General features: G+C 55.3%; 1 protein-coding gene across 1 annotated transcript in view; it reads right to left on the bottom strand.

Moving 5' to 3' along the window:
• The window catches only part of CACNA1S (calcium channel, voltage-dependent, L type, alpha 1S subunit), a gene marked incomplete at its 5' end in the record, with an annotated part of 26,074 nt that extends 13,591 nt beyond the window's left edge, over positions 1–12,483 (bottom strand). The window contains 18 exons of the mRNA XM_009069356.1: positions 1,859–1,942; positions 2,427–2,537; positions 2,840–2,998; positions 4,383–4,584; positions 4,832–4,978; positions 5,232–5,284; positions 6,129–6,236; positions 6,497–6,584; positions 6,980–7,086; positions 7,678–7,737; positions 8,482–8,611; positions 8,903–9,035; positions 9,260–9,329; positions 10,113–10,206; positions 10,332–10,446; positions 10,855–10,975; positions 11,304–11,511; positions 12,258–12,483. Of these exons, the coding sequence (XP_009067604.1) occupies positions 1,859–1,942; positions 2,427–2,537; positions 2,840–2,998; positions 4,383–4,584; positions 4,832–4,978; positions 5,232–5,284; positions 6,129–6,236; positions 6,497–6,584; positions 6,980–7,086; positions 7,678–7,737; positions 8,482–8,611; positions 8,903–9,035; positions 9,260–9,329; positions 10,113–10,206; positions 10,332–10,446; positions 10,855–10,975; positions 11,304–11,511; positions 12,258–12,483 (2,216 nt within the window). The remainder of the gene's footprint in view (positions 1–1,858; positions 1,943–2,426; positions 2,538–2,839; positions 2,999–4,382; positions 4,585–4,831; positions 4,979–5,231; positions 5,285–6,128; positions 6,237–6,496; positions 6,585–6,979; positions 7,087–7,677; positions 7,738–8,481; positions 8,612–8,902; positions 9,036–9,259; positions 9,330–10,112; positions 10,207–10,331; positions 10,447–10,854; positions 10,976–11,303; positions 11,512–12,257) is intronic.
• Between the last annotated feature and the right edge of the window lie 303 nt (positions 12,484–12,786).

Below are 12,786 nucleotides of genomic sequence, written 5' to 3'. Positions count from 1 at the left end.
GCAGGGAGAAGACTTACCGGAAGGGTAGATGAGGTTCTTCCCCCTCCTCCTGCCCCACCCCTGCACCTGCTAATCCTAATCCCAAACCTGCTGCACATCACCAGATGGCTGGGAAACACTTGATTGATGCCGGGAGAGATGTGGGCTGGATGGAGAAGAGAGCACATGAAGGAAAGGTGGCACAGCCCTGAGTGACCATAGATGCTCACTGCCAGAGCAGAGCTGCCTGCGACAGAAGTTCCCAGGGAGCTTGGGGGACTGGGGAAGGAAACCAGTGCTCTTAGTGCCCCTGCACACAGACCTGGAGGAGAGGACCCAGGAAGCTCAGGCCATATAGGACCATTCCCAAAATCTTGCCTGGCCTTCTGACAGCCCTGCCACTGCCAGCAGCATTGTGGCACACAAAGCACAGCACCAGTGGCAGTCCCTGCCAGCCCAGTCAGGGCACTGGACTCCTCCAGGTGCCTGTGACCTGTCACCTGGGCATTCCCACAGACTCATGGCCAAGCATAGCAGGATTCTGACATCTGTGCCAAGTGATCTCTTACTCCACAGGGACCAAAAATTTCTGCCCAGTGCAGGGCCTTGAGCACCTGTTGAGCCTGGCAGGCAATGGGAAAACCAAGTCACAGGTGCAGAGAGCTGGGGGATGAGAATGGGGACCTAGAGGAGCTGGTGACAGATGAAAGCTGCTGGCAGTGGCATGAAATCTGGGAGCTCATCAAGGCTGAGAAGCCCAGAGTCTAGAGGATGGGTGTACCCACATGCAGGGCTGCACAGAGAGGAGCATGGGGCTGTCACAGGAGAGGAAGGTGGATGGTTTTGCTCATGCCAGCTCTGAGAGCCCTGGACCACCCTCCAGAGAAGAAGGTGATTGCCCCCAAGGGCCCTTGAACACCCTCTCCTCCCTGCACAGAGAACATCTGAAGGTGACCCCGTGAAGGGGTGGCAGGGGCAGCAGCTCTGCCATACACAACCCTTTAGCACACCTGAGCTGGCAAGCCCTGCTCCTATGAGAAGACACATGCCAAGTCACTGGAGAGGGTTAATCTATCATCTACCCATCCCACAGCTACTTCTGGAGTTACCATCAGGTTTGCTCAAAGCAGCACACACCTCCCGGGGCAGGGGGCATTTTCAGAGCCAGACACAGGTGTGGATGTCCCAGTGCTATGGAAGGCAGGGGCATGCTAACTCCCCAGCACTGCAATGAAAATGCTCCCAGCAGAGCCCTTACCACACAGGCACTGCCTGAGGCACTGGCCCCACAGGTTTTATGGTGCAGAGCTCCTGCAGTGATGTCTAGAGTATGCACAGGCACACATACACCATCGGTGTGTGTATGTGTACAGGCCAGTCTGTAAAGGGACACACGCAAAGCGAATGCCTTGAAATCTGACGTGTCTGATCTTCCTTGTGGGCCAGCAGTGTGGAGCTGTGGGAGCCCCTGTCCTCCCACCTGCACTGATCTGAGTTTGGATGCATGTGTGACTGTCTGCCCACGTACGCAGAGGATGAGTGGGGCAGAGTCCTAGGTGGCTGCTTTCCATAGGATCCCAGTGTCTACAGATTCAGAGGACCAGAGGGGAGGGGGCAATGTGACATGTTGGCCAGCTGGGAATATTTGAACAGTGCTTTAAGGCTCAAAAGGCCATGGCTGCGCTCTCCAAGCACTCGTGCCATGGGCTGATCCTAGCTTGTCCCTCCTCAGAACCAAGCAGAGCAGGGAGAGAGGAGAGGACACCAAGCACTCTGCAGAGCTAGACACCATCCCAGCACTCCTGCCTCACCCTGGGGCAGGTGCTGCAGCACAACCCCAGGTGGGGACACCTGTGTGCCCAAGCCCCCTGAAACTTACGTCTATCTCACTGAGGATGACGTCAATGATGCTGCCAATCACTATGAGGAAGTCAAAGACATTCCAGGGGTCTCCAAAGTAGCCCTGTTGGGGAAGAGCCAGAGAAGACAAGTGAACATCCAAGGTTTTAAGTCAAAGAGGAGATAGATGCTGGAGCCCAAAGGAAGGTCTACCAGAAGGATCCTCTGTGACTCTCAGAAGGTGGTCAGACCTTGAACCCTCTGCGTGGTTGTTTGGTCCTGTCTTGCAATTGAGTGAAATGAGGAGGGTGAATCGGGGTGGCTAGAGCTGTAACCCCACCAGTGACATGACCCTGAAGATGGGAACGGTGACCAGTTGGACTGGATCGCATTTGGCTAGCAAGGGTAGCCCTGACAAGCAGTAGTCCTTCCAGAAACTCCCAGGTCCCGTGCATGGGTGCCCCCAAGGATCTCACAAGGAGAAGTTGTCTGGAGCTGAAGGGGTGGGGGAGTTTGTACTCAAGAGATGCCAAATGCAGGGTAATTGGACCCCCTGGCCTGGCCCCAGACCCCTCCTGTTCTCTATGTTGACCATGCCCTCCTCTCACCTTGGCTTTAAAGGCCATGAGCTTGAGGACCATCTCCAGGGTGAAGAGGATGGTGAAGGCCACGTTGAGGATGTCAGAGACATGGTTCATTTCTGGAGACTGGTTGTAATGCTGAGGGGAAGGCAGGAGTCAAGTTGTCTGACAGCAGGTTCAGTCTCCACTGTGAACTCAGATGTGTGGGCTGCATGCAGACCCCCGTCCCACAGATCTATGGCTCAGCAAAAAGGAAACTTCCCCCCTGCAGCCCCTTCTCTGGTCTCTCCACATCCCATCAGTCCCACTTTGCTCCTATCCCACCATGAGCAAATACCTCCTCCCCAGAAGCTCTCTTGGATGTTGTAGGGTTGAGCCAGCCCATGTGCTGCTGCAGACCCCCCTCCACCCCCCACCATGGTGAGAAATGTGCCCCTTACCTGCATGCCCAGGCAGATGGGGTTCCGCAGGATCAGGAAGACCATGAGGTACTCAAAGTAAGAGGAGGTCACCACGTACCAGATCTGGTACTGGTAGGGGTTCTTGGGGATGTAGCGGCGCAGGGGGCGAGCTTTCAGCGCATACTGCACACACTGGCGCTGGGGAAAGGAGGGAGAGCAGGTGTGACCCCACCACGGAGCATGAGGCAGTGTCCAAGGCACAGGCACAGACTCAGCACCACCAGCAACACCACACATCCAAGCTGGATCCCCCCTCCTCCCTCAGCCCAGCCACACGGGCCAGGGACAGCAATGGGTCATGTATCTGCTGTGCTTCCTGCTAATACACCCCAGGGCACCCATGTGGCATGAGTTTCCAAAGTCACCTCTTGCTTCCACAGATGGCCATGCTGCCCTCAGCCTGACCCCTCCAGCCCCAAGCCTGCCTAGTCATCCTGGCACTTCCCCAGGGTCTCTCAAGGACTGGCCAAAGGCAGCCTAAAGACATCACATGAACCAGTGGAGAAGGGGACACTGAGATGGCTGCCCAGGCCTGTCCCTCCCCAGTAGCCTGGGGCTATCTCTGCTGCATTCCCATGTGGCTCACATCACTCCAGCACCCCCAGCTCCAGCTGCCCATGCTGCCTCAGTGCAGGAGCATGCCAGCACTCCTGGGCTGGCAGTCACCCCTGTCCAATGTCCTCCCCAGCATGTCCCACAATCTCTGCCAATGCCTCTGCTGCTTTCAGCTTTGCTGTCCCCAGCCAGAATGACAGCACGACAGCATCACAGAAGGGTGGCAGTGGAAGGTGCCTCTGGAGATGGTCTAGTCACAGCTCCCTGCCTGAAGCAGGGCCAGCTGGAGCATGGTGCCCAGGACAGCTGCCTTTTGAATACCTCCAAAGATGGAGACTTCACAGCCTCTCTGGGCAACCTGTTACAGTGCTTGACCACCTTCACCATAAAAGAGGGAATTTTGCCAACATCTAGATGGAATGTCTTGGTTTCTTCAGTTTGTGCCCATCATCTTTCATCCTGTCACTGGGCACAACTGAAAAGAGCCTGGCTCCACCTCCTCTACACCTTCCCATTAAATATTTATACCCACAGGTAAGATCCCTATAAGCCTTCTCTTCTCAACATCAGACTCAGGTCTCACCCTCTCCTCATATGACAGATGCTCTAGACCGTCAGTCATCTCAGTGGCTCTTTGCTGCACTCACTCCAATACATCTATGTTGGTTTTGTACTGGGGAGCCCAGAACTGGGCAAAACCCTCTGCTCCAGCTCAGGCTGGGCACCCCACCTGTCCCATGAAGCCCACTTGCTGGTTCTGGTCCCCTCTGCCCTTCCCTTGGAAGGCTTGTGTTGTGCCAGGCAAGGGTCCAGCTGGCCCTGCTCCAGCAGCAAACAGACATGTGGCAGGTTCAACTCATCTGTGCCAGCAGTGCCACCACAAAGAGAGGCATATCCTAATCAGCCAGCCCCAGCAGTGCCAGATCCAGGGCCGGTCCTCCTTGTCCTGTCCCAGCAGTCCCATTACCTGGTTCTTGTCCAGCTCACAGTTCTTGTACTCGTTCTCCCCCTGCTCCTGGAAGGTGACAATGACAAAGCCCACAAAGATGTTCATCATGAAGAAGGCAATGAGGATAATGTAGATGATGAAGAACATTGCAATCTCCACCCGGTAGTTGTAGATTGGGCCTGCATCCTCAGCATTGGTGTCAATAGCCATGTACAGCAGCCTATGGGAGGGAAAGCGAGGCAACAGAGCTCCTGATTAGATGGGAAAGGCTATGTCTCCTCTTGAAGGTTAGAGAGAGCTCTGGGGACATCCCGAACACAACAGTGGGACAGGGCTGCTGGAGTGACTTTGCCAGCTCCACTGACAGGATGGCTGGCCCTGCTCCTTAGCCTGGGCACCTCTTCTTGCAGGGCAGACTGTGGCAGCGCTCTGCTCCCAGCACAGACCATCCCATGGCACCAACTCACTCTGGCCAGCCCTCGAAGGTGGAGACCGTGAAAAGTGACATCATGGCTGAGAAGACATCGTTGAAGTGGAAGTTGCTGTGCAGCCAGATACGCTTCTGGACCTCAATCTGCGTGGGGTCTGCGTCCACATAGTTGATAAACTGACCCCTGCAGCAGAAGGGATGTGATGATCACTGGCAGGGCCCCCCCTCAGCCCATACACTGTGGCACTGGTCAGGGCCTCCTTGGTCCCCGGGAGGGAAGGACAGCCCTGTGTGTGCTCCTGATTATCCCAAGGTGAGGAAGAACAGCATGAGACCTCAGCTCCACTTTCTGGATGCAATATCCCCATGCAGGAACACAAGCAGACCCCAGCCCATCCCCTGCTGCTCCCCAGCTGGGAGCTGAAGAGAGCTCTTACCTGCACTCCTTCTCTGTCAGCTTGGATGGGTCTGTGCACCTATAGAACTTGCCCTGCATTTAACAGAGATCAGAAATGGCTGTGTTGTGACTTCAGAAGCCCTGGGGAGTTTTGATTTTGCCCCAGACCACAGTCAGTCCCTCCCCCACCACCCCCATGCAGACTTCAGCCCTGGCCTCCCACCACCACTGGCCTCCCCACACTGCCTGCCAACACAGCTCAGTTCCCAGGGCATTTCAGGAGCCATGGCAGACCTGGGGTCAATCCCAGGCACTGCCTAGTGATGGGAGCAAACCTTCCATGGTCCTGAGCTGAGGCCCATCTACCTCATCCTATCTGGGAGGCATCTATATGGAAAGTAGGAAAGAAAGCAGTAACCAGAGAATTAACTAAAAGTTAAGGTATGCTGATAGATCTGTTCAGACTGCAGGGAGTCCTGAAATGTCTCCCTTAAATTTGGCTGGGAATTTAAGCTCAGTCATTAGAAAAAGGCTGAACTCAGCCAGGGCCAGCTCTGCCTTAGAGCAGCCAAGGTCCAGAGAGTGGTCCTGTGAAAAAGGAAACCCTTTGCATCCAAAGCAGAGAGGAAATCAGTCAGAAGCACTTGTTGCCTTAGAAAGGGGGAACTGAGGGTCTAAGTGAAGTGAGGCAGCTGGGCCCTTTACAGGTGCTGTCTGGACCTGGTAGTACCCTGGCTGCTTCCTGCCCTCCCCCCACTGCAAGCTCTTCTACCAGTGGGGCTGGTGCAGGTGGATCCTCCCACAGAGCACAGAGAGCACAGCCTGTGCTGACCCCAACACTGGCAGACACCATCCCCGAGGTGGTGACAAGGTGATGAGCCTGTCCAGGATGTGCTTGAGCAGAACATCTCTCCTGCCCACCTGAGACACCACTTACCTTGAAGAGCTGAACCCCAATACAGGCAAACATGAACTGTAGCAACGTCGTGACAACCACGATGTTACCGATAGTCTTGATGGCCACAAACACACACTGGACCACGTGCTGCAGAGGTGGAGGACAGCTCACATGTGAGCATGTTTGGGGCAAGCCCCTGTTCCATGTCCCACACCCTCCCACTTCAGGGATGAGCCCTGGAAAGAGCAGGAGCCCGCCGAGAGCTGAAGGGATAGGGAAGTCCCTTCCACAGATGGGGAGTGGGAATTGGGTTCCTGGCCCCACAAACCCCACAGAGCACAATGCCACGTAACCTCCTGGGAGAACTGCCACAGACCAAGGTCCCCCAGTCCCAGCCTCCTGCTTACCTTCAGCCCCTTTGCCCTGTTAATGGCTCGCAGAGGCCTCAGCACCCTCAGCACCCGGAGGATCTTCACCACAGAGATGGTACTGGACCTGGGGAGGAAGGTGGAGTTGAAACAGTACAATTTCCCTGCCTGGGCCAGGCTAGTACAGCCCCACTAAGTAGCCATGGAGGTCAGGCTGGGGCTGGGGGTGAGTGGCAAGGGACAGCAGAGACATGTGAACACCACTAGGTCATCACCCTACATAAGGCCAAGGGACACTGGCAGCTGGAGATAGTGGCTCCAAACAGAATTCCTTCCCCACCCTTCACCTTTGAGACTCAAGGAGTTTGCCTGCCTGCCTCCCAGTTCTCCAGGCCCTGTCCCCTTAAGCATGATGCCCCCTACACAGGGGCAGCCCTTGGGCTGGTTGCTCCTTCTCCACACACCACCCACAGCTGGCCTGAACAGACCCGTGCTCACCCCACCGCGCGTGGAGGTGCTTACTCAAATCCCATGGAGATGAGGGAGACAGCGACCACCAGTAAGTCAAGGATATTGAAGGAGTTTCTGCAGAAGGAGCCTTTGTGCAGGAAAGCACCATAGGTTGTCATCTGGGGAGCAGAACGAGTTAGGGGAGAGGCTGGGCAGGGCCCTAGGGTGGACAAGGTACAAGGGGCTCCTCACAGCTCTATGGCCTGGGGACCCTGCCCTATTCTGCAGCCAGGCAGGAAGCTGACTTCAGCCAGAAATCCCTGTGCTGCACAGGCTGGAGACAAAACTCTCAGAGTCAGTCAGCAAACTAAAAAGAAGAAGAGTAAAGACATTTGGAGTGGGAACAATGTGCAGCAGTGGCTTGGATTGCTGTTTCTCTCCACATATTCCCACTGCTTTCTCTTTCTCAAAGTTTCTTCTTAAGGGCATGTCAGAATGAAAACACTGGTGCCATGGTTGATGCATCCCTGTGTCACAGCACAGCTGACTTGGCTGTCTGACCTCCCTGGATGGGACACGTGGCCTCTGGGACAGGTCACGCGCCACCCAGACTGCATGGATGAACTCTGGGGGCATGAGGATCAGCTGGCAGCCTCCCCTTGACAGGACCTTCAGCTTGGGCCCAAAGAGCATGAGTGGCCATAGCCAAAACAATCCAGACCCAAGTGCTGGGCCGTGCCCAAGGCAGGACCATCGTGTGAGAGACTCACCTTCAAGACAATTTCAACTGTGAAGACAGAAGTGAAACCAATGTCAAAGTATCCAAGAATCTGGGGACAGAAGCATCAGAATTGGATGAGATTTGGGTGACACGGGAAATGCTCCAGTGTATTCAAACATCCTGGAATTGTGGTTTTTGTCTCCACTCTGAGGACTGAGGAGCCCATATAGCTCAACAGAGTCTGCAAACCCACTGCCAAGAAGACTTCTGAACTTCCCCTAGCTTTGCTCATTTTCCCCAGTGCATGACCCAACCTGCAGCTCTCCATTTCCAGGTGAGTTAGGTATGACCTGATTCACCTGAAACCATCTCATCCCCAAAAGGTCTGAGAGCCCTGGGAAGCTGTCTCATGTGAGACCCCTGAGTCCCTGTCAGACCCATTTGTGCCTTGCAAAGTCTGGAGCCATGGCTCCCACTGTTGCATGGCAGCAGCATTCCTGGGCACTGCACACACCAGAGGTCCAGTTTACCACCTCACAGGACGTCCCTATCCCCAGTAAATCATCAAAGTCTCAAACTAAGGGTAATCTCACACACCATACCAAGTGGATCTCTTCCCCCAGAAGTAAACTGAGACATGGAGCAGTAAAAACTTGTCCCAGCTGCATCCTGAATGAAAAACACACCCAGCCTCTCCTCCCAGAGAGTGCACAGCCCTCCCAGAGGTAGGGTCAGAATCACAGCCACCTGCTTAGGCATGGCATCTGGCAAGCAAATCCCTCCTTATTGGGGAGTTGGGTATCTCCATGAGGTCTTCCCCACCCATACCAACCCTCCACATCTCCACAGGCACCTTGTTGCGGAAGGACTCAGCCCGGATGGGATCCTCAGCTGCCAGTGAGATGCTGCTGAGCAGGATGAAGAGCAGGATGAAGTTAGTGAACCAGGTGGCATTGACAGTTCTGTGGCACAGCACCCGAAACCTGTCAGAGACAGAAATGTCATGAGATGCTGCAAGGGGCCTAAGGGACATTAGATGTGATGAGGGCCATGGCAGTCTGGTGGAGGGTTATGGCTAAACCCTGAGGATATGAAGGCCCTAGGCATGGTTGGATGTCTGTGCCAGTCTTCTGCACAGAAGGTCTTTTCCCATGAGCTGGTTCACTTCAGAGCAGGCTGTCAGGTACAAACAGGACCCCAGTGGGAAGAGTCAGTGCCAGGGGTACCTAGGCCAGGCCTGGCTCCACGAGGCAGGAAGAAGGGGCAGTGCCTACTTGTTGGTTGGGCTGAAGATGAAGAAGGAACTGGCTTCAGGCATTGGCACGGCCTTCTCTTTCAGTTGTAGCTCTGCGAGGGGACGCGGCCGAGGACTCAGAGGGATTTCAGGCTCATCTTCCTCATCATCACCTGCAGGGTGGCCATGAGGAGGGAGAAGAATCACCCAGAGAGAGAGAGGAGATATGACCTTATGGACAATCCTCCGATCCTGTGATCCTGATTTGGCATCTGTGCCAGAAGGACCACAGTACCCTGAAGCTGGCAGAGAGTCACCACATCCTTCACTCCTCACACACCATCCCTCTAGAGTGCCTCCCCAGCTTTTCTGCTGTCCTGTCGGGGACAAGTCTTACCTGGGAAGTCTGCAGAAGGGTAGGGGTCTTTGATCTCATTGACATTGGATTCAAATTCATCCACTTTTAACTGAAACAAGAAGGAGACAGAGAGGAGGAGATGCAGCTACATATGCCAGCACTGCTGCCAAATGTCATATGTTGGCCAGACCCCCTTTATTTTGGAAGCCACGTGGGATAAGCAGCATCTTTGCATTTGGCCTATGCAGCACCAAGCACATGGAGTGCTGGCCCAGGCTGGAGCCAAATGAGAGGAAATACCTCACGGATGCTGCAATCAGAGCAAAGAGCAATACCAAGAGGATGGGACATGGGAATGTGTGCTGGGCAAGAGCTTGGAGCCATGCAAATATATCGTGGGTGGAATAAGATATGGAGCAGCTTCTGGGTGAGTTTCCATGGGGCATCTCTGGAAAGTGGATTGGGAACTACTTGTTGGCCAGAAGCTTCTCCGAGGCAGCTCAGCACACAGTCAGCACAGCTGAACAGAGGGGTTTGCATATAGAGTGTGCTGGTGTGGGCATAGGAGATTTGGGATGCTGCTGACTTGCTCTGCTCTCCTCCACACTGGTGAGCACCAGCCCATCTCAGCCACTCACTTGGCTGTGGCCAAGGAAATTAATTGGAGGAAAAGGATTCTCACCAATGGAGCTGCTGAATCAGGCAACATGGGGGCCCAGAGAGCCCCCATCACCGAGAGCCCCCATCACCAGTGGATGCTAAGGTGAGGAGCAGTTCTGGCCCAGAGTCCAGAACCAGGCTGGCTCCAAGCCTTTGTTCATCCTTATTGGTGGGAGGAGGAGCCTGGTCCCTCCCCAGGAGCTCTCCAAGGCCCAGCCCCACCAGTACTGACCTTAGCTGTTGTGGGAATTCCTTCTCCCTTGGCTTTCTGCTCCAGCTTCTTTGTCAGAACCTGCTTCTCCTCTTCAGTCTTCTCTGGGTAACCTCTGAACAGAGAGGAAGGGAGAACAGGAACTGAACCCCGGGCAGGGGCCATGGGCAATGCCATTCTGTCCCACACACCAAAGCACCTGCTTTGGGAGCTCCCACGGCCAGGGATGGCAGCACTCACCGGGACATCTTCCGCCGCTTGCGTTCCTCTGCTTTGGCCTTCTGGGCTAAGGTCAGGCTCTCAGCCTCAGCCAGATTATCGACCGCGATGGCCAGAAAGACATTGAGGAGGATATCTGAAGGAACAGTGCTAAGGACATGGACTTGGTTCCTGTCTGGAGGATTTGGCCTGAGCTGTCTGTGGTCTCCAGGGTACGCTGAAAAACCTTCCCGGAGCTGAACCCTTGAGATAACCCTGGCTGGTGATCCCTAACCTGCACCTGTCCATGTGGCTGGCTGCCTTCTCTCTGCCTTCTCTCTGTTTCCAGACCTGCTCTGTGGTGTGCTTTCCTCCAGCCCCCAGACCCCACCAGTGCAAGCCTTGAAGCCTGTGGTTTGTTCCACTGCTGTTCAGAACTGAAAAGCTTAAGACAAGCATTGAAATGCTGGTGGAAGACCCTCTTCCTCCCTCCCCAGTCCTGTGCAGATGATGCTATGGGGCTGAGTGCAGGGAGCCTGGGCCTGGCTTTGCAGGCAGAGGATACAGTTCCCACAAACGAAAAGGATGATGAAGTAAATGCAGACCAGCATGCCAGGAAAGGATGGGCCCCCGAAGGCCATGATCCCATCGTACATGATTGAGTTCCAGTCTTCTCCGGTCAGGATCTAGGAGCAGAATAGTAATAAGAGACTCAAGAGCCTCCACAGCAGAGCACAGCAAAACCCCACAGCCTAATCCTGCACTCCTGGCTCAGCCCCAAACCCTCACAGCCCCTCCAGCCCCACAGCCAAACACTTCTCCCTGCTCATCCCTGAACCCGCATTACCAATTGTGAGCCCAGTCCCATTTCCCTGCTCCTGCCCCAAAGTCACATCACCTCCTACAAACACACATCCCCCTGAGCCCCAACTCCTGCCTGAAGAGCCATGGTGCAGGTGAGACTTCCAACCCTCTTCCCCCCACCACCTTGCTGCCCTTCCCACAGCCCCAAACCTGGAAGACACTGATGAGGGCCTGGGGGAAGTTGTCAAATGTGCTGCGCCGCACTTCCATGTCCTCGAAATCAAATTTACCCCCAAAGAGCTGCATGCCCAGCAGGGCAAAGACGATGATGAAGAGGAAAAGGAGGAGTAGCAAAGAGGCAATGGAGCGGACTGAGTTGAGCAGAGAGGCCACCAGGTTGCTCAGTGATGTCCAGTACCTGGGGAAGAAGAGACACAGGAGCATGTGGCAGGTGAAGAAGTGGGGAAGGCTGTGGGCAGGACTGAGCAGGCACAGGGTACAGACCACTTGTTCCAAAGGTGATGTGCCAGCAGTCCAGCAAGTAGGAACCCTCCTTGGGTTGGCACTGGGCACTGGGACTGCTCTAACTGGGCCCCAGGAGGGAGAAATGAAGCTGCAGGCATAGTGTGACAAGGCAAGGCATGCTTCCGCACAGGGTACTGGGAGACAGGATGGGGAAGGTGGGTGAAGGGACCAGAAAGATGAGCCAGGAATTCTGGCCCACAGCACCCCCACTTACAACACCCCAGAACCAACTCAAGCAGCTCTGTCCTCCTGCCACTCCCAGACAGACCTCTGTCCTGGAGACAGAAATCCCCAATTTGGCCTCGTTTCTCTACCCAGGAGCTACCAACTCTGCTCATGCTGCAGCCTTTCTCGGGGACAAGACCGGACCAGAAAGATGAGCCAGGAATTCTGGCCCACAGCACCCCCACTTACAACACCCCAGAACCAACTCAAGCAGCTCTGTCCTCCTGCCACTCCCAGACAGACCTCTGTCCTGGAGACAGAAATCCCCAATTTGGCCTCGTTTCTCTACCCAGGAGCTACCAACTCTGCTCATGCTGCAGCCTTTCTCGGGGACAAGACCAGTGCGGGGAGGGGACTGTGAGTGATGCCTGGGGACTGTGAGCTGCCAAGTACCCACAGAGCTCCCTCCCTAACCTGGTGATCTTGAAGATGCGGAGGAGCCGGATGCAGCGCAGCACAGAGATGCCCAGGGGAGACAAGGTGCCCAGCTCCACAAGGATGGTCTCCAAAATCCCGGAACACACCACGAAGCAGTCGAACCGGTTGAAGAGTGACATGAAGTACTGGCGCAGTCCCAGTGCATACATCTTCAGCAGCATCTCGGCCACAAAGAGGGCAAGCAGCACCCGGTTGGCATTGTCTGGGGTGGGAGATCAACCTGTCAGAGCAGGGACCTCAATGCCAGCATGGCAGGGCAAGCAGGGAAGGAGGGCAGCGCTGCTCGCTCTGAGCTGTCCACTCAGCCCTGAGCTGTTGTTTTTCAGGGAGCACACAGGAGACGAAGATGAAGAGAGGGCTGATGTGCAACCGCACGCTAGGACACGTGAGTGTGCAGCTGTACAGTGTGTGTGAGCCCATGCAGGGCAGGCACAGGCACTGGGCTTTGCATGTGCACGTGTGGCTGAGCTGTGTGCATGTGTGGCTGGAGGTGCAGGCAGTGTGG

This window comes from Acanthisitta chloris, unplaced genomic scaffold, assembly GCF_000695815.1.
Source record: "Acanthisitta chloris isolate BGI_N310 unplaced genomic scaffold, ASM69581v1 scaffold32682, whole genome shotgun sequence".
NCBI lineage: Eukaryota > Metazoa > Chordata > Aves > Passeriformes > Acanthisittidae > Acanthisitta > Acanthisitta chloris.
Note: the sequence above shows the minus strand (reverse complement) of the source record. Positions and strands in the feature narration are given on the sequence as shown.